Below are 22388 nucleotides of genomic sequence, written 5' to 3'. Positions count from 1 at the left end.
TTCAGTCATCTCTGACCAGTAGCCATGCTGTCTCGAGGTGAAGTCCAAGAACATATGGAGGGCCAAAAGTTCCCCATCCCTATTCTGAAATATGCAAAAACAAACAAACAAACAAAAATATGCATTAGCCAAACTTGTTGATTCAAATTTACAGTATATTTAGATGCAAAAGACCGTAAGAGCTGTAAAGAGAGTTATAGCTGTGTTTTGCTGCTTGAACAATCTCTGCCCTGCACTGAAGCACAGCTAAGGTTGAAACTAGGTTTTTGTACCAATCATCCAAATTGTTTACATAAAGCCCCATAGCATTTAAGTTAAGTTCTGTTTCCCATGATGTTCAACTATTACTCTAAAATATGGTGTTATATGTCTTCCTCTGATCAAAGCTTATTGCATAACCTGCAGTTTAGCTTCAAAAGTTGTTACAATTTTATGGGATGGATATATTCATAGCCATCATACGAATATATACTTACCATATAAATTTGGTTCTAGTTAAAGATGATGTATTACAAAAAAGAATAAATAGTGCACAAGCACTAAAATTAAGTGAACATAAATTGAAGTATGTAAGAAAAACATCAGATTAGCATTCTTTAAGTAAGGCATAAACTTAATCTTTTTAGATGGTTATCATGAAGGAGATGAGGAAAGAGAGTTCATTACTGTTCCAATGATGGCATTACTGCAAATACTAAACTCCATTATTGCAGATGCACAGTGTAAATGCAACTTCAGCCTGCTGGTATTGATTTCTTTTTATGCCATTCCTAGCAAATGTATATGGTGGCATGTAAATAAACATCTGGATTCATAATTTAAGGAATGGTGTTGTTATTTAATCATCCCAGTAAAGTACTTAGTGACACGAGGTCTGCAGACGCAAGTAGAAAAAAAATAGTGAGCTAGAGAAAAAGCAGATTTTAATGCTGATGAGACTGTATTGCTGTGGACCCCGTAGCTAAAAAGCATGCCCTGAAATATCTTATAATTTTATGATAATTATGAGGCACACAGCTAGTGGGACAGTGGTTACAATTAAACACAAGACCTAAGCATGCTTTCACCCACTGATTTAAAATAGGATTAAGCTTGCTTAACACAGAGTTGGTTCTGTACACGGTCTTTGATTATTAGATCAACCAGCTTTAATCTAGACAGAGGGACCAAGCTATTTCTTGGTACATATTTGCCATTCTGTGGTTCCACCTAGGGACTACAATGCTTGTAAACTGTCTGTTGGGATCAGGCAGCTCTTACAGAGTGCTTCCATTACAGAGCTTTGTAGTTCTGCTACTTTGGCGACTCAACATTCCTGATGACTCCTGTGATCCAAAAGTACTGTGTAAGTTTTAAATTATAAATGGAGCCACTGCCGCACAAAAGTATTTTATGGGAAATTACTTTGTTTTGAAGTGTGGGTGTGAGTTGGAACAAACATATGAACCGACCCTTGGTTCTGCATTTCTGCCACCACCACCCACACTCATCCTTAAATCCCTCAAAAGGTTTTCCAAGTTTTGTAAGATGGACCCCAGTTTTGTGTGACTTGTTACTGGTACTGAGCAGGCAACTGCCGAGGAGGCAGAATTGCACACCTCCAACCTAATGAGAAAAATATTATGGGGAAACACAACTTAACCACCCATTCTAGACCTTTAGAACAAGATGTTGCCTCTCTCATCTCTGATCACTCCTCTTTCCCCTTGTTCTGTGCCAGTCTCTTCCATTCATTTATGTAGAATATGGCAAAGAGGATACAGTCTGGAAAACATTTCGAGGAACCACGATCCCTTACCTTGCCATGTACAACAAGATGCAAGGGACAGAAATACAATAACATTTTGCCTAGGCCAACAAAATAGCTTGAGTGAGCACCTTAGGTTCTTCATAGAACTTGAACACTGATTCACAAGCTGGGGTGGCAGAACTGAACATAGCCAAGTAGGCATATTGAAGTTCTTCATTATGAGCTAGTTAATGTGGCTTGGTGCAACAGTACAGTCAGTAGCTAATGATATAAATCAGATGTGAGGAACCTTTGGCCCTCCAAATGTTGCTGATCTGAAGCTCAATCCCTGACCATTGCCCATGCCTGCTAGATCTAATGGGCATTCAACAACTTCTGAAGCACCAAAGGTTCCCCATTGGTGATGTCATTCTGAGTTATAGGGACAATACAATGCTTGACCTCCTGTATCTGGAGTTAGTGCAAGATAGTGGTTTAATAGACTGGGCTCCCCGATGCAGGAAGTCTCTGGTTCAAATTTCACATCAGCCATGAATTCAACAAGTGGTCTTAGACAAGCCTCTTTTTTTTCTCTCCGCTTCAGTCTCCCTTCTGCAACAGGCAGATAATACTGACATATAATTGTTGTAGGGAGATATTTTGAACGCTAAAGTACTGTAGGGGAAGTCTTTGCTAATCAACTTTCAACCGAAAGTTGCCTCTGCCCCCCCTATCATCTAAAATATGCACTGATTTTTTTAAAATTATGAGGAGGATGCAGATACTGATGTGTAATCATGTTTGATCAAACAGTGAATTATTCTATATATTCAGTACAAGCAGCCTTCATTTTCACATTAAAATATTTTACACTATTATAAATCTTCACCCCAAAAATTAGTTTAAAATTGGTTTTAATTAGATGCATAGAAAAAGGCACACCATGTGTCAGATATTTAGGGTGTTTGGATAATTGAGACACACATAGCTCTCTTTAAACATTAAGGTACAATGATATTTTTCCTTCTGTCAGCTGAAATGTTTTGGACTCCTGTTGTGTTGTTGGCAGGAGTTAATATGATTGTTCCAACGGCACACCATCATTTTTCCTTGTAGTGTTAAGTTGCACTAGGAATGTGAATCTATGCATAATTGAAGTCTTTCTGTTTAAATTTATATGCAAATATAACTCACAGTGAATGGCAGTTGAACAATGCTGGAAAATGCTCAAAGCAGTATAAAACGTAGGGAGAAGAAAAATGAAAAGGTGAAAAAGTCCACCTACACATTAGTAATATGAGAGTGCTTTTCTTTAAAAAAAAGATTGCGCTTTAGCGTAACTAGAAAGCTGGAAAGCAAACTGTTTCTGGTGTATGGGAAAGTTTTTAAAAAGTGGAAAGTAAAATTTTGGTACCAAGCATTTCCAAAAGATCAAAGGAAATTTCAAGGGACTAAATGATTGATTTCAGCTAGATGAAATTAGTGAAATTACAAGGAATCTGATTTCTTTAAGGTGGTAGTCCCAGAGGATGCTTCTCTAGAAGACATGTCAATAATTACAATTCTAGTGTACCTGTCAAACCAGAGAGACTACAAAAGCTACTCTTTTGATGAATCCACTGCCACTTCTCTGCCCTTCCAATTCAGCATTGGTTTATATAAGAAAAATGAATATTCTGTAGTCATAATGGAGTTATGGAACTCTGTCTTCTGCCTATCCATTCACCCATGGGCGTGTTCTACACTGTTCCCCTCCCTGATTCCCAGTGCAGACAAATCTTAGTAAGAGATTAAATCATGTTATAGATCAGATATCCTGTAGGGTTGTTCATCTGGTGTCTAATGCTTCATTCACAAAGAAATAAATGGTAAATGTGATTTTAGCTCCAATAGTATCATCTGCAGATAATGTATCTTTAAATATGGGTTTGAACCCATATTTAATGAGAATACCTTGGCTGCGCTGATGGGAGCATGAAAGTTTTTCACTCCCTTGTTAATCTTATTACACCCCTCAGTTATCTAAATTTTTAAGTCATTTGAGGATCCAGACAGGGTGGAACAACACTGAACTTGATAAATTAATAAAATTGGCTATTTCTACAATTTGTTTCTGTGACTTTGTTCATTTGGCCAGATAAAATCTAACAGTACAACACAAACTAAGTGCATGGAGAAATAAACTTTCACAGTGTTCCTCTTATTCTCAGGGTTATAGGTTTGAGCCCCACTTTGGGCAAAGGATTCCTGCATTTCAGGGGGTTGGACTAGATGACCCTTGTGGTCCCACAATTCTGTGATTCTTTTATTCAATGAGTAAGCCAGCTAAGTTTCTCTTTATAGAGGGAGTTGCACAAGTACAGTGGTACCTCGGGTTACATACGCTTCAGGTTACATACACTTCAGGTTACAGACTCTGCTAACCCAGAAATAGTACCTCGGGTTAAGAACTTTGCTTCAGGATGAGAACAGAAATCATGCCCCGGCGGTGCGGTGGCAGCAGGAGGCCCCATTAGCTAAAGTGGTGCTTCAGGTTAAGAACAGTTTCAGGTTAAGAAAGGACCTCCGGAACGAATTAAGTACTTAACCCGAGGTACCACTGTACTATGAAAAAGACCCAGTTAATGTTTAGTGTGGGGATTTAACACTGAAGTGGAGAAGCATGAACCTTATAATGTTAGTTCTGTCATGCAACCAGAGGTAAATTGCTTGTGGAAATGTAAAATAGAGAGTTGCATGGCTGAGTGGAACAAATCCTTACTAAGTATGATAAATTCAAGGAGGGCCAGTGTGCTGTTGTGAATGCAAACACTGGACTTGGTCCAGGGAGACCTAGGGTCAAATTGCCACTCAGCCCTACAACTCACTAGATGACTGTGGGCCAGTCACTAACTATCTCTAAGCAAAATTAACCAAAGTGGATTGTTGGCAGGATAAAAGATCATGGACACTGCCTTGTTGAACTCTTTAGATTAGGGTTATCCAATATGATGTCCCATAGGTGTTGGGATACAACTCCCATCATCCCTAACTATTGGTTATGCTGGGTGGTGCTGATGGAAGTTGCAGTCCAACACTACCTCTACCCCTGATTTGGAAGAAATGAAACATACAAATAAATAAACTGCCTATGGATATAGTGTTTGAATGTTTTAGGACGGGCCATGTTTGTTTCTTACAAATTTAGTTCTTCTTGTATTACTGTCTGGGATGGCTTGATATGGCCATTGCGAAGAACACTAAAATATTTGTTTAACCGATTTCCAAAAAGAAGAAGCTGTTCTAACAACTCACTTTAATTGATAAGAAGTAATCAGGAAGCTCCTTGCTTGGTCCCCAGGAAAGCGAGCAAAAAGAACGGAAGCATGGAACAGAGGGAATTGAAAAATATCCCTTGATCTGCATGCTTTAGATTGGGGAATTCAGAAGTCTCTTAAGGGTTCGCCACTTGTGAATTATGCATCTCACACTCACTACTAGGCGTAAATGCATAATTCTAATCTGTTCTTATTATTTATTTATAACACACCGGTAGAATGTAAATTGTCTGCCTCCTTTGAGCAAGCTTATCATGCCATTTAAGGTATGCAGATATTTCAGGGGAGTCTACATAGACAATTTGCCTAGGCTAGCACATTGATTCCAATTAAAGGGCATATAAACTGCTAATGATAAATTAAACTTGTTCTCCCCAGCTCACAGGTGGGCTGCACAGGGGGTGTTGCAAGAGAAAGTCAACAGAAAAGAAGTATTCATCCTGAAATAATATACACAATGTATCTTAACCACTCTGGTTTTAATCCCCGCCTGCCCGCTTTTATAGTACGCAGTAAGGAACAATATTGCATATGGATGGGGAAATAGCAGTTGCCTACCTTCTGGCAGGGGCGTTGAGTCCATTATGGAGGGGGAAGAGGAGCAGGTAAAAATGTATGGATCGTGAAGTGGTTTGATGTTGACCTCATCTTCCATTAAAAAGCTAGTCCATTTCTAGCTAGTCAGCCCAATCTTCATTGGGATGGGGGCAGGATTGCTAGGGTGGGACTCTCCTGGAGATTAGTTCAGTTCACATCTGTGGATTAAAATGAACCCCAATCCAGGCAAAAGGCCATTGTTCATTTTGCCTTCCTCAACCATCTACCCTTTATGAAGAGGATTTGTCTTCCTTTACCATAGATATAGGTTGGTTGCTGACTAATGGAACTGGAAAAGTTTTTTGTTTGTTTTTTAAGCACACTTTTGGGATTGGCAAACATTGGTTATGGATTCTTACTTTCCTCATAGCAATAAGTTTTTTTAAAAAATAAAGTTCAAGAGTTTAGTGTTCATAACATCACAACTGGGCTTGGTAACCAAGCAGGGAAATATTTTCAGGAGAAGCTAAGCAGATGGAAGCCTGTGTTGTACAGGAAAGTACATCATATGGACTGGCTTGCAATGCACTGTGTCTATGGGCAACGTGGAGAAGCTCGCGCTATCTGCTGCCTTGTAGCATATTTTCTACCTTGGTTGATGCAGTAGGTAGGCATTGGTTTCCCCTTAGAGTAGTCACAGCAACATCAAAGTGGCCTCTCTGTCTACTTCACACTAAGTCAATGGAAGCAATCAAAAGTTGTAGCTGTTTTCTCGACTTCCGGTTGACAGCGATCCGAGCGCAAGCGGGGATTTTCCCTCCTGGGGAATCCCGAGTTTTTCGGAGGATTGGGGGCGTCACAGGGCGCAGTGACCCCCTGAAGTAGTGTCAGGAGGGTGTCCTGACACTCAGGTTCCCGCAGGCAGCCGAAACGCGAACCTCCCGGCCGTCAGGTAGCTCTTAATAAGAGCGACGAGAACGGCGGGGGGGAGAGCGGGTTGCAGGGAGGCCATAGCTACCTCCGAGAAACGAAGCCCCGAGCTTGCAAGGAGAGCTCTCAATTCTCGATTTGAAAGGAATTCGGACTTAATTGGATATTAAGAAGATTATTGAAAATTAAGGAAAGTAACCGGAGGAAAAATTGGAAGTTACGAGACCAGCTTTCCGTCCGCAATCAGCTTAGACGCATAGAAACAACAAAGCGCTTAAAAGTGAAAGTAAGTTACCGCTCGCGGCTATTGTTTCTTCCCCCCTTTTAACTGAACAAAAATAACCATTTTTGGGAAGATATTAGTTATCAAAGAAGATTTAAAGGAAAAGGGGGGACAGAGGAGCAAGACGGAGTTGTTCAAGTCCTTTGGGGGGCTTGTGAAATTGACTTATTGCAATCAGACTTTGGTGCGGTGGTGAAATTAAAACTGCGCAATAAAAGGGGATTTCCAGACTCCATTGTTAAAGTTATACAGGATTGTCTGATGTTTGCCGAGAAAAGAAGGTTGGTTTTAAACTGATCTGGACTGGCGCTTAGGACTAAACACAATTCGGCTCACTCTTTTGAAGATTTATTTTTATCTTTGGACGGCAATTTCTTTTTATTGAATAATTAATATTTTGAGCAACTTAATACGGTTTGGAGACCTTGCCCCTAGTGGTCAGAAGATACACAACAACTTGTTTTTTATTTGCTTGGTTTTCTTCGGGATTTTTTTCGGTTTTTTTCTTGTTTTTTTTCTGATAAACCTCTTGGCTTTGGGATTACTGATATACACAAATTTTGAACAACATCTTGAAACAACAGGACATACCAGGAACATGGAAAGAAGCCTTTATAACACTCATACCTAAACAAGACTCTGATCTCACACAAGTGAAGAATTATAGACCGATATCTCTGCTAAACACAGATTATAAGATTTTTTCGGGTATTTTAGCATCAAGATTTAAGAAGATATTGCAACAGCATATCCATAAAGATCAAGCAGGTTTCTTACCTGGCAGACATATGAAGGATAATGTAAGAAACATAATAAATATTTTGGAATATTTGACTGCCAGCAATGAGAGACAAGCTGTTTTAATGTTTGTGGATGCAGAGAAAGCGTTTGATAATGTTTCATGGGAATTTATGCTGAAAAATTTGGAAATGATGGAAGTGGGAGAAGATTTTTATAATGGTATAAAGGCAATATATACAGAACAAAGAGCTAAATTGATAGTAAATAATGTAATTACAGAGGAAGTGAAAATAAAGAAGGGTACAAGACAGGGATGCCCTCTTTCACCACTGTTATTCATCATGGTTCTGGAGGTCCTACTGAGTTCTATTAGACAAAATGAATTAATAAAGGGGGTAACAGTAGGTCAAAACCAATATAAAGTTAAAGCCTTTGCCGATGATCTGGTAATTACGATGGAAGATCCGACAAATAGTTTAAAAGAAGTCATAAAAGAAATTGATCAATTTGGAAGAGTGGCCGGATTTGTATTAAATAAAAGGAAAACTAAACTTATGGCGAAGAATCTGGATCAAAGCGCGATTGAAGAAGTGCAAAGAGAAACAGAGATGGAAGTGGCGAAGAAGGTAAAATATTTAGGAATATGGTTAACCCAAAAAAACATTGACTTATTCCAAAACAATTACGTGACAATTTGGAACAATATTAAGAGAGACCTCGAAGTGTGGAGCAGGATGAAGTTATCCTTTTGGGGCAGAATTTCTTCAATCAAGATGAGTGTGCTTCCAAGGATGTTGTTTCTATTTCAAATGATTCCAATAATCAAGGGGACAAAGATCTTCAGAGATTGGCAAAGAACGATCTCAAAATATATCTGGCAGGGCAAAAAGCCACGAATACAATTTAAACTACTAACTGACGCGAAAGAAAGAGGTGGCTTCGCCCTGCCGGACTTGAAACTTTATTATGAAGCATCTTGTCTCTGGTGGATAAAGGATTGGATAACACTAAAAGACAATAAGCTACTGGACTTGGAAGGGTTTGATAATAGGTTTGGCTGGCATGCCTATTTATGGGCAGGAAAGAAGAAAGCTCATAAAAGTTTTGCCAACCACATTTTCAGAGGTGCCCTTTTAGAAATATGGGACAGGTACCAAAATATTTTGGAACCAAATGTACCACATTGGTTATCCCCACTAGAGGTCATGAGTGTTAAAAAGATAAACATGAGAAAGGATTGGATGACTTATGGAGATATTGTAATTAAAGAAGGGGGGAAATGGAAACTGAAGCCATATGAACAAGTTAAAAAATATGTATATGATTGGTTGCACTACTTCCAAACAAATGATATGTTTAAGAAAGATTGTAAAGAGAGGAAATATATTGAAGGAGAGTCTAGATTTCAGAAGGAAATAATTAATAATGATTACAAGGTATTGTCAAAAATGTACAAAATGTTACTGGAATGGCAAACAAAGGACGAAGAAGTTAAGTCAGTTATGATACACTGGGCCAGGGATTTTGGTTACAATATACAGTTAGCAGACTGGGAGAAGGTGTGGAATGAAAATATGAAATTCACTGCATGCATGACGATAAAGGAAAATATTATGAAAATGGTATACAGATGGTATATCACTCCCGTAAAATTAGCAAAAATGTATAAGACATGTAACAAATGTTGGAAGTGTAAAGAGAGGGAAGGGACATTTTACCATATGTGGTGGGAGTGTAAGAAGGTAAAAGGCTTCTGGGAAATGATATATAATGAGTTGAAGAGGATGTTTAAGTACACGTTTGTGAAAAAACCAGAAGCTTTTTTGTTAGGAATTACAGGAAGAGAAATTAATAGAAGCGATTATAAACTTTTTCAATATGCAGTGACTGCGGCAAGAATTTTAATGGCTCAAAAATGGAAACAAGAAGAATTACCAACATTGGAAGAATGGAGACGGAAATTGATGGACTTTGCTGAACTAGACAAACTGACAGGAAAAATTAGATACCAGAAAGATCACAAGTTCACACAGGACTGGAGAAAGTTTACGATTTATCTGGAAAATATTTGTGATGAACAGACAACGCTAGTTGGATTTAAAGAGGCTTTGTGATGAGAAAGGGTATTGTGGGAGGGATAAGAGTTGTAAAGATTAATTAACTGGCAATACAACTATAAAGGAAATGTGAAATAAATATAAAATTATGAGGATTGTGGAGGGAGCGGGGGGAAGTCCAAAAGAAATTTGACATTATGGTTGATGTGAATGTGTTATTTAAATTTGTAAAAGAAAATTTTTCTAAAAATTTAATAAAAAAAAAAAAAAAAAAGTTGTAGCTGTTTTCAGCACAGCTCATTGTGTCTCTTCTGACTGTCCTTTATCGCCCACTTCCTCCCAATTGAGGATACAACCAGAGCTCTGCACTATGATGTTCCAGAAATGACTGGTATGTATTAGAGGCAACTCCCAATTTACGTGAGGATTATGTGAAATTGCATATATTTGAAACACCATAGAAAAAGCCTGCAAACAGCCTGTTCCACCCCATTCTGTTCAGGTCACTTCCGGGTTTGACATGATGCACGTGCAGAGGTGGAGCTAGCTGCTCCGGCACCCGGAGCGGCACACACCCATGGGTGGGGCTAGCTGCCCATGGGGGCAGGGCGAGCATCCTGGGGGGGTGCAGTGATGTCACCCCCCCTCAGGGTTGACACCTGGGACGGACCACCCCCACCACAGACCCCTTCCTCCAGCAGTGTGTGCGTGTATGTTCGCACACACATTGGACATGCCTAAAATGGTCGCTGCCTGTATATTATTTCTATGCTGCCTAAAAATTAGTTGTTCCAATGTATTTTGTACACAAGATATATATGAGTATTCCTGAACATAGGTAGTAATAAGGAGGAAGTGGGAGGTAGGGGACTTCCTTGAACATTAAAAAGAATTTGGTGGCATTTGTTCAACTTGTCTTATCCTTCAGTACCCAACCTAGCTTATCTAATCTATATACCTTTCTTGTTTTCCATCCTTTCCCTATGAATCCCAGTCCTATCTTTATTCAAATATTTTAAAAAATCAAAAATTTCAGTTTCTGTGTCTTAGGTGGAATACACACACAAGAAACGTAAAAAATGCTTTTTTAAAAAAAGTTTTGAAAAATATATTGAAATTGCCATAGCTCACAATTGCCATCTAGAATCACATTTGTATAGGACTTCCGGGTTAGCGCCTCCGGTAATGGCGGAATTCCTCTGATCGGGAGGAATTTGCTTCGTGGGAATCCGGGTCTGGCCGCCACGGCGAAGGCGGAGACCCACTAGAAATCACAGGTGGGTGAAGCCTGTGAACGTGGGATTCAGCTGACACCTTTTGCACCTCCCCTACTCGTGGGGAAACCCGGTTTCGGGGATCTGGAGTGACGTGGGGTGAGCGGCGCGGTGCTTCGAATTGACTGCTTCTTCCACGGAGTGAAGCCACATAGCTGTTGCCGGAGAGCGCTGACTTTTTCCTGTGGACAATTTGATCTTAAAGTAACTACCCGTGAGTAGAGCGGAGAATTGGATTTTTAAACAGGGAGGTCTAAAACAGGAAGTCCACCTTCCCCTTTTGTAAATAGATTGAAGCAATGAGGATGCAAGCTGAAGTCTCGGAAAGTCTATTGTAAAGGACTAAATTTTCATCAGTAAAAAATACTAAACCCCCCTTGGTGGCAGGAGAAGAGGGGGAAAAGTTTTGGACTGAGTATACCTGCAGGAGAGAGCGAACAGAGTTAATATTCCACCGCTCCGATCCTGGAAACGGGCTGCTAATCAGGACTGACCGTGATTAGAACATTCACTGACAGTTAGTTAAATAAGAGGAATACATTGTTTCCATTGTCTCCGTCTGCGTTTAAAAAGGAGTAAAAGTAACAGAAAATTGAAAATAACTTTATTGTTTGAATTGAGTTTAAAAGGACTAATACAAATAGAAACTGTTTCCCTCTAGAGGAACTGTTTCCCTCTAGAGGAAGCCTTTGAAACTGTCACAAGAGTTGAGCTGGGGGAATTTCCAGCTGCAAGATAAAACCTGTGAGATTCTGGGGACCTTGAATCAGTTAAGAATGTTGACAGAAGAGGCCTTAGTGGTTGTATTATGTAAGATAAGTGACTCACTGGAACAGCTTCACAAAAAGGTGGATGTGGTAACTACTAAAATCGACAATTTGGGACAAAAAGTGAACACCAATATAGAAACTATTCAGAAACTGACACAGGAATCTACTTTGACATGGCAAACTGCGGAGAAGGCTAGGGAGAAAGTTATTGCCGTTGAACCTAAAGTAACACAATTGGAGAGAGAGAGAGAGTCCCAGCCTTACAGATGCAATTTGATAACTTGCATCTGATTGATAAGTTGATGCCTGCTATGATTGAATTTAAAGAAAATCAGATTCCAAGGATCAGAGCCCTACCTGAACTGGAGAAGGAAAGTTTGATAGATTTCCTCACACAGGAATTTGATGATTTTTGGGACCGGGACTTGGGTCAAGAAGAGATTAAAACTGAGAGGGCCTTCGGACTTGGAAGAGGAGGGAAAAAAGAGAAGAACAAAATAAGAGACTGTTGGAACTACCAGAGGAATTTAGAAGAACAACAGTTAAGAGTGGAAATTTTGAAAATTGTTCTGAAATACCTTTTGGATCTTAGATTTAACTACAGAGATTTGGTTGCCCCGCCGAGAAGGAATAAAATTATCTTTAGGTGGGAGTTTCCCCGAGATCTACTCTTTAGCCTCAAAGGAAGGAAAATGAAAATAAGATCAGTGGAAGACAAAGTAAAGTTCATGTATAAATATGAAGAAGACTCGCAGAAGGGACTTGGAAAAGAGTTAAGAGCATCGGACAGAGGATACCAGGTTGATGGACTATAGGGAATTGGCGGATTTGACTGGCAGAATCCGGGACCAGGCAGAAGAGTCGGTGGAAGAAGATTGGAAAAAGTTTAAAGACTATTTATAAAAATATTGTAAAATTAATGAGTGTTAGAAAAATGTTGGAAAGGAGTTATATGGCTTTAGTAGAAATGTTACAAGGAATTAAGTACAAATGGATTATTAGAATATTAAAGGGAAAATAAGGTTAGAATATGTTAAGATAAATTACAGGACAGAAAACAGAGGAAGATGGAAAGGAATTGCTGAAACAGTTAATTAAAGTGGAATACAAAAAGGGAGGTGTGAGGAGGTCGTTGAAACAAGTAAATGAAAGTTAAGATACTGAACTTATTAGATGTGTTTTAAATTGTGTTTGTTTGGTTTTGTTAATTTAATGTTTTGGGGTTGGTGTTGTGTGGTGTTTTTGTTTTTGTATTCTATTGTATTGTTTAATTCTTTTTCTTTCTTTTGTAGTCTTTAAAATGTTAATAAATATTATTTTTTTACAAAAATAGAGTCACATTTGTATAATGCACTTTACAACACACTTAAAACATTTTATTTGCAGCTGTGTGACTGAGTCATTAGTCTTAGTGACATAGGCAGCAGCACAATTCTCTTATTTTACCACCACCACCATTTTGGCCCTGATTTTTAAGGTTAGGTTTGCATTTCGTTTACGGCTGCGTTCTGTTTTCTGTGTTTGTCTTTACTATTACTTTATTTTGCTAGTTCTTTATTCCCCCCAAAAAATCAGAGTTGTGGCTAGCACAAAAATTCCTGCACCCAACTCTCTGTAATTTAGCTGGGTTAATCCCCTCAGGAGGTGCTACTCAGTCTCCAAATTACATGTACCTATTTGATAAAACAAAAAGGTTATGGGGAATTTTGATTTTTTTAGGGGGGGGGAGAGGTAGTCTACTGTTAAAAGAACATTTGTTCTGGAGACTTGAAAAAGTCATCAAGGGTTTTTGCATATGTGTTCAGCAGGAATGCTTGAAAAGTCCTACTGACTTTGGTGCTCCCATTTGCCTTCTCTCGGTGCCAATTATTTATTCACTTCTTATTTTACACTTCTTGTTTGATGTGTGAACTGTTTGGGTGTTGGATTATGCAACTGGATTTTCCTTGTCAGGACAAGGTTGTAGCACATCAAGGAACAGGTAAATCTGTTCAGCTGAATAGAATGTGAAAGGAGCATTTCCCCAAACGTGCTTTAGAATGGAATCCTCAGCTATGGCTGACCTCTGCTTGCTTCTACAACAGTCGACCATGATAGATTGCATTACAGCTTCAACATCCTTTGTTCTGTCATTCAGTCCTAATTTACTGCTTGTAGTGCACAGGAAGCCAAGGCTAGCTGGAAGCCTATTTTCTGTGCCAAAATGGGAGCATACAAAATAATAATTAGGGTGAGAATGCCTTTGAACATGCACAGAATGTCTTCCACCGAAGAACCATAGCCAGTCTCTATTACTGTGGAATTATGAGAGCTTATCTTGTAAGCAGGAGAGTCTGAGTTCCACATATGTTGCAGGGAGGGAGGCAAAGACAATATTGGGTTGTTAGATTAGGTTTATTTACATAAAGTTTCCCACACAGAAGCCAAGAAGCTATTTACAATGAGCATAAAATACCATTATACAGATCCACAAGTAAAAAGAGAATATAAACAAAAAATGGCTGGTGCCGATACGATGACAAAGCTGGCACCAGGTGGGCCTACCTGGTGAGAACATCCCATAGAAGGTGGGCAGCATAAGAAAAGGACCATTCTTTCTTCACCATCTTCCAGTCCTCCTCTCTGGTGTGGCACTTGGAGAGCAGCCTGCTCCTGTCCCCAGCTGGACTCCCCTCCTGCCCAGCACCTACCAACTGCCCTGCAGGAACTATTCCAGGAAAAAGAGGGGGGAGTTGATTATAAGACCAATGGTCTGTTAAGTGTGCCATTTTATTACCTCAAGGATACAGACACTTCAGGTTACAGTCGCTTCAGGTTACAGACTCCGCTAACCCAGAAATAGTGCTTCAGGTTAAGAACTTTGCTTCAGGATGAGAACAGAAATCGTGAGGCAGCGGTGCAGCAGCAGCGGGAGGCCCCATTAGCTAGAGTGGTACCTCAGGTTAAGAACAGTTTCAGGTTAAGAATGGACCTCCAGAACAAATTAAGTTCTTAACCTGAGGTACCACTGTATTTTTATCTTGTGATGAAGGGCAGTATATAAATTGAATGAATGAATGAATGAATAATAATAATAATGCACCCACACATTTTTACATATGCTGTGAGCTGCTTTAAGTAGCTCATTTCGAAAGTGGGTTATAAATTTACTAAATAGCTAACTACTGACAGAGCAACATTGGAGTACAAATTGTTGCATTCACCCTGCCAAGTGTGATGTGGACACACATGTACAACTCGCCACATACTTGTAAAAAAATAATATGAACTGGAAAAGTTATTGAGAATATCTTAAAAACCGTTGCCACATTTTACTCAGGTTTGCATTCTTCACTCCGTAAAATGTGCAGGTGTTTTGTACATGGAAGTTCTGCTGATGTATAAAGCATAGCATACAAAGCTCCCTTAATTCTGTTTAAAACCTGGCACCTCTCATTTTGGCATGCTTTCACTCTCAAAACTCAAAGAAACCCCAGATTTAGTGTTTTTTACCTGACCCATATGATCTGATTTGTCAGATCAACTGAATGAATAGACTTTGCTTCCAAGTAAGCGTATTTTGTATGAGGATGTAAGAATCAGATTTGCCGCGATTAGTAAAGCAGTTTTCCATTTATAGTGATATAAACCTGATGTAACAGAATTGTAAAATAATTGTCCAAAATAGTTGTCTCTAAAGCAGGTTTTCTAATAGAAGCACTATGGTTGAAATGACTTTGGTATTATGAATATCCTTATTGAGTTCAGTGAAGTTGCTCTTTGTTTATATGCAAGCAAAGACATTTCAGGATTGGGACCAGTATGTTTGACTCCTCACTAATTGAAATGAGAAAGCAAAGAAATATTCATTAAGCCATGGATAGCGATGTAATGACCTCCTTTAAACCAGCCATGCAAGGAAATTCAGATTTAATACTGAAAAATATGGCTAACGGTAGAGGCCAATATATGAACCTTATGCAGATGGATATTTACATAGATAAACCACATTTAGGTTAGCTCTGCTTCATCAGGATGATGATAGGAATTTGAATCTTGATTTGCAACTTCTTTTTTTAAAAAGCAAATTGTAAAAATATGGTCAGTTTCTGAATTTTAATTAAATTCTTTACATGTATTTTTCAACTTCAGGTCAGCCAAAATTTTGCTGCAGAATGTTTAGCAATTCTAGCATCAAAGCCTGAATATACATAAGCTTAGACTGTGTTTCAGTTTTCTTTCAAGACATGCAGAAGAAAGCAAAGCCTTTAAAAGTATCTTTCCTCATCACTAAATATACACAACATGTTCCCACACTTCTAGAGTGGCTTATTTTGTTATATGGAAGTAATTTTTTTTGGAAACAACATTTGAGGCCTTTGTTATTCTTCCTAGAGACGCCTCAGAAAGCATTATTTATAGCTTCCAAGGTTCACTAGATTTTAACACAATATCACGATGGTTTAGGTGTCAGTGACACCATAAAAACAGTCTCTGAAACTTCATATGCACATCAGTTTTTTGACAGGAGCTATTACATTGATGTCACTCTGTACACAACCAATCACCACTGGTGTTCCACCAGCTGTGCTATTAACCAAAGGGAAATGTTCGTAACCTATAGTCTTGATTCTGCATGCTGGGCAGAGTTATAACCCCTCCCTTCATTCTTCGGAAAGCATATACATGATGGATAGTGAAAAAAGAAAAAGCAGTTCCCTTACCAGGGAGTTGTTAGGGTTGTGTACAAGTTTAGGAACGTGTCTACATAATAAAGAGATCCATAGTGCAATTGTATGCATGCCTACTCTGAAAAACTCAATTAAGTACAGCAACGTTTATTCCTAGGTAAATGTGTATAGGAATGCAGTCCCAGAGATTATACAGTGGTACCTTGGTTTAAGAACTTAATTTGTTCCGGAGGTCCGTTCTTAACCTGAAACTGTTCTTAACCTAAAGCACCACTTTAGCTAATGGGGCCTCCCGCTGCTGCTGCACTGCCGGAGCACTATTTCTCTTCTCATCCTGAAACAAAGTTCTTAACCTGAAGCACTATTTCTGGGTTAGCGGAGTCTGTAACCTGAAGCGTATGTAACCTGAAGCGTATGTAACCTGAGGTACCACTATAATCTTATGGTTGTTCTTGCTGCCACAGGAACATGATGTCTGTGACTGGTGCAGGGAGGGCCGAAAGAATGGACGCAGGATTCTGATATTGGGCTGGATTAGGCCACAACTTTACTGCTTACAAGTAAGAGTAGGTTTGGCCAAGGCGTTGGTCATGTATCCAGCTTCAGGAAGCCCACATTCTGCCTGATAAGAACCCAGTGGGGTCGACCTTGTGCTTTTGGGAGAAAACCTCCACCACACATGCATTCCTGTTTTCTCTAGAAGCTCCACAGAGGTGTTACAGGGGTGCCTTTAGGGAACCAGAGTACTTCTTCATCATATTGCAGAATTAAATTTTTGAATTTGCTCCCACAAGAAAGAGTGACGGCCAGCCATCTGGATTACTTGGATTGGACAAATTCATGGAGGATAAGGCTATCAGTGACTACTAACCACAATAGCTATACTCTGTGTTAAGTTGTGGGTGAACGTATCAGACAACACAGCAATTCTTCAACAGCTCTTGTTTATTCACAGGCCAGAACAGAACTGAACTGAAGGGTTCAGCCAGCCTGCTTATATAGAGCTCCACTAGAACGCAACAGTAACCATTTTCTGTAACTATCCAATCACTGAACGTCACTTTCAATCCCTTATTTGCATGTGTGGACCTGAGTGAAAACTATCTACAGTATCCCCCTGCTGGCCCAGGGTGAGAACTTCAGTACATAACACTCTGCCTCCATGTTTGGAATCAGCAAGCTTCTGAATATCAGTTGCTGGAAGCCACAGGAAGGGAGCGTGCTCTTGTGCTAAGGTCCTGCTCGTCGGTTTCCCACAGGCATGTGGCTGTCCACTGTGGATGCTGGACTAGATGGGCCACTTGCCTTGATCCAACAGAGCTACTCTTATATCCTGGTGTTCTTAACAGTAGCTTTGAGACAGCAGTAGTCTTTAAACAGACTTCTGCCCATATTTTGTATTCATAGCAACTGGCACATCTCATACTAAAGTAAGGATAAACATTTGAAGCTTAATAGTTAAAGCAGAGATGTGGCTCTCCAGCTATTGTACAGACGGTTGACGGGCCATAGCCCTGTGGTAGAGCTTCTGTTTTGCATGCAGAAGGAACTAGGTTCAGTCCCTGGCATATCCAGGTAGGGCTGGTGAAGACTTCTGCCTAAAACACTGGATAGCCACTGTCAGTCAGCCTAGACAATACTCAGTTAGATAGAGCAGTGGTTTCACTTAGTGTATAGTGTGTTTTTGTGTATGTGTTTGTTTGCTCCCATAAACTCTGACCCTCTGTCCGTGCTGACTGGGCTTGTCGGAAGCTGTAGTCTGACAGGTTCTGGCCCTCCTGGATTAAAGAATAAATGGTAGGAAGAGAAGACATAACTTTTCTAAAGAATAAAATAATGGGCAAAGACATGCCATTATTTTAAACAATTAAGAGATTCTGCATTATAGCGTTGATAAGACATATGCCATATTACAAATTAAAAGGGGCAACGGCTGACTTTTAATTTACTAATGTGGAAGTGAGTAATAATGTGATAAAACCCGTTCAATTTCTGTGAAGAGTTAAAAGAAAATCATTTCCTGCTTATTGGTTCATTTTGTAAATAGAGATCAATGAAATTCCTCCAACAAAAGCATGAAATCAATTGCAAAATAGCATATAATTTGTGATCTGTATTGTAAATTATAGTTTATTTGACGTTAATTGGTGAGGTTTCCATATACTGGGATGCATTTCCGCATAACACATCTCTGGATAATTCTCATGGATCCATTTCTAATGCATCTTAGAGTGATCTGTTTTTCATGCCCACAACTGCCTACATTTGCTCTTATGCAAATAACCCAATCAAGCAAATGGAAAACAAGATGCTGTAATCAGAAGGGGCTTGACAAACAGTAATCTTAGAGTTTTAGGGGAGTGCCCCGGATTTAGATTTATGTTCCTACCTGCATCTGTAGCAGCAATTGATCCATTATGAAGCACTTGAATAGGTCAATATCAGACAAGAAGTACAAATCGGATCAGATGTGGCAAGTAATTGATGCTGGTTTGATTTAAATGTGTGGTTTCTGTAGCTCACTGTTTGTAGGAAATGTAGCCCAGGCTCTTCTTGTGGGCACCTTTTCTCTCTCCCATTCTTGTGGCTACTTATCATGCCACAAGACATGAGAGAAACTTCAATACGTTTAGAGGCATGCAACCATTGTTTTCCTTAGTGAGTAATCCATTGTGGCTAGGCTTGAAAGCAGATTTATTCCCTGAGAAAGGCAGGAATAAATATAATAAAGGGAGACAAAGGAAAGGCTGGGATAAATCTGTATATGATTAAAAAGATATATAAGGGTAGATTCCATGGTGCATGATCAGATTAAGAAGGGTTGTAGGTTTGAAGAGGCTCCAAACCACTGTAGAAAACTGGTGCCAGAACCAAGAACATTCTACCACACATCATATTTCCTGTTACCAGCTCTGATCAGGTGCACCACTTCACCCAAAGCTTGAAGAGTAGGTTTCCACCCAATGCCTTAACCTCCAAAAGTTGTGACGTTTTGCTTTGGGGAAAGGCAAACCTCTGGACCAGCCAATTTGTTTACAGGGAAATTCCTTCCTGGCTCCGAATACAGCAACCACAGCAAGGTCAGGAAGCACTGTTGGAAAAATGCCCTTGGGGGTGCCTGCAAGCCCCTGGAACTCAAGTGTCTTCCAGGATGCGCAGCTCTGGAAAAGGCATCTCCCTTCTCTTCCAGTGCGCTTCTAGCGACATACATCATAATGATATATGCACACTAAGCCTCTGGCATAGCACAGCAAGAAGCGTGAGACATCGTAGAGCTAATCTACTACAGTGGTACCTCGGGTTAAGTACTTAATTCGTTCCGGAGGTCCGTTCTTAACCTGAAACTGCTCTTAACCTGAAGCACCACTTTAGCTAATGGGGCCTCCTGCTGCCGCCGCGCCGCCAGAGCCCGATTTCTGTTCTCATCCTGAAGCAAAATTCTTAACCCAGGTATTATTTCTGGGTTAGCGGAGTGTGTAACCTGAAGCATATGTAACCTGAAGCGTATGTAACCCGAGCTACCACTGTATTTATTTACACACTATGTACAGACAAAAGCATAATGGCATCCGTTCTCTCCAGCTCCAAGAGAACAAACAGAAAGAAATAAAAGCGAAAGTACAGTGTAATAGTTCCTGCAGCGGAAGAGATAAGACTGTCTTCCAAGTTGTTAGAATACAACCTAGGGAATAAAATGAGGTTAAAGCAGCAAGCTGAAAAGCGAAATACAGTTAAAATAATGTGAAATTGGCCTAAAATGTAAACAAAGGATTAAAGATGAGGAAGGGTGAAAGGGTTTTCTCTTCAGCCAACAGGGCTGTGGAAAGCAAGTGCAGCCAGCTCTCTCTTTTAAAATTTATTTTTATTAAAGATTTTCTTAGTTTACAAAACCTGGCACTGACATGGTAGCAGCTAATCCCTGGCCAGCCAGTGAGGCACTGCCCAGCCGGTGGGGGCTCTGATCGGCCCATTTGAAGCTAGGGTCAGGTAAGAGATCCCACTTTGAGATTGTGCCAGCCAGGGGAATTCCCAAATGGATGGCAAACATGCAATAGCTGTCTGCCAGAATGGAGGCAAGGAGCCCCAACCACATCCCACCTGGAAAAGGTGAGCATCCTTTGTAGACTATGTCTTGGTTTTTGCACTTGAAATATTTTCTTTTACTAAAGACTTAAGAATTTTTACCATTTTTTCTTAACACCAATATGTTCCATTTTAATAATAATTTTATTATTTATACCCTGCCCAACTGGCTGGGTTGCCCCAGCCTCTTTTGGGATGAATTTCCACCATGTACCCAGCCACCTTGACAATCTTGCTATTTTTGCCAGCTAATTTCTTTTAGTCTATATTAGTCTCAGGTACACCATGATTCTGGAACAAACTACCTCACATTCACATTTCATAGTTCTTCCCTCCCTTTCCACAGAACCTTACAACTCAGCTATTGGAAGCTGCATGAGCTGCACACATTCTGAATTTATTGCAGGGAGCCAGAAACCCAGAGGGTTGTTAGGAGATAAAGAAATGTATGTTTTCAGGAAGAACAGTTAATTCTAGTAGAGGAAGAGCTAAATGTGAAAGGAAGTGTGTGCTAATGTAGACAGGGCCTTACAGAAGGCTGCAATTTTCAAGACCTCAGGGAAATTTCACATATGAGATATTATGAAATATATCATAATAGTTATATGTAATATCTAACACATTTTATGAGAGAAAACAACCCTTTGAGCGTATTAAGACTGATGTATATATTGGAGTGTTCATTATGTTTTATACATAAAATAGTATGAAACAGATTAATGCATATGCCTTTTTTCTATATTACATTTTCCTCTTTTGTTCAGTAGCTCGGTTTTGCAAGAAGATATATAGAACAAAATGAGATCAATAACTATGCTAGCAGTGTTTATAATATTCTAACTCCACCACCACCATCCCGCTTAAAAGTGCAAAATACGTGGTAGATAATTCTTTTCAGTGTTTCTGAATCCAGTCCTTTATGAAATCCTAAGGAAAAAAACTAAGTGCCATACCTGTTTCCTCCTTTTGTAGAATTACGAGTTTTTGCGCGGCACCAGTTTCTCGTCACTGCTTGTACAATTGTTGGCTGTACAAACAGCTCCCAGGTCACCTTGTTTACAGCCCAGCTGCCACCAGCTCATGTGGATACACCGGACCTGACCGTTTTGGATTCTAAAACAATATATGCACAGTTAAGTATAGACTTTCCTCTTTCACCCATGGTTTCAGTTTGGGACAAACTTGGCTGCTTCTCCTTTGGTCTCCAGGAATGCTCAACTTGCATGTGGCAGCAAGGGACTCCCAGATTTTCCTTGCCTGGTTGGGGGAAATCCTGGTTGGGGTCTTAGCAGAATCTATGACTTTGACTCAAACTACCGGTAAATGTGACTTTAAATGTGAGGTTATCTTTGATGTGTCTAGTTTTTCCCCTACCAGAAAATGGGTTTAATCCTCCCCCACTAAAGAAATGAAAGTACCTCCTCTCTCTCAAAAAGCCTTGCTATTAGCCCCAGCACTGAAGCTTCCATTGGTTCCAGTGTAGCCAGTAGTGATCCTTTTCATGCTAAAGGATATTCAATTCTTGCTGGCTCTGGTTACAAAAGATCCAGCTGCCAGGGTTTAACCCCCTGCAATGACATTTGGGAAAGGGGCTACCCTCCCCATAAGCTACTCAGCAATGGAGGTGATAACTGAGCACTCCCAATCATCCTCTGGGGAATACTAAGGGCCAGTTGAAGGAGCTTGGTAGGTTTAAGTTTCCCCATGCCTGTCTTAGTAGAAGGAGCCAGCAAACGGCTATGAGTACAGGTGAAGTATCAAAACCTTATGAAACCTTATATTTCATACCAGATTAAAATGCAACTCTTTATGGTGAACTTCTTTTCTATAAACTTTAAATAAAACATCTTTGGTTAATTTTTTTGATGGCTCAGTTCAGTTATTTTTCTACTGCTGGAATTTGACAAAAAGTGTCTGTCACTGTTAAATGTGTGTGTGTGTGTGTGTGTGTGCGTGCTTGCGTACATACATACATATATATACCTATATATGGCTTG

At 39.7% G+C, this 22388-nt stretch overlaps 1 protein-coding gene across 1 annotated transcript in view; it reads left to right on the top strand.

Annotated features, from left to right (window-relative positions):
• USH2A (usherin) overlaps window positions 1–22388 on the top strand; it is a 446098-nt gene that overhangs the window by 181764 nt on the left and 241946 nt on the right. Inside the window, exon 33 of the mRNA XM_079968364.1 lies at window positions 21364–21523. Coding sequence (XP_079824490.1) covers window positions 21364–21523 — 160 coding nt within the window. The remainder of the gene's footprint in view (window positions 1–21363; window positions 21524–22388) is intronic.

Source organism: Podarcis cretensis, assembly GCF_951804945.1.
Source record: "Podarcis cretensis genome assembly, chromosome: 3".
NCBI lineage: Eukaryota > Metazoa > Chordata > Lepidosauria > Squamata > Lacertidae > Podarcis > Podarcis cretensis.
This window is presented reverse-complemented; position numbering and strand designations above follow the sequence as displayed.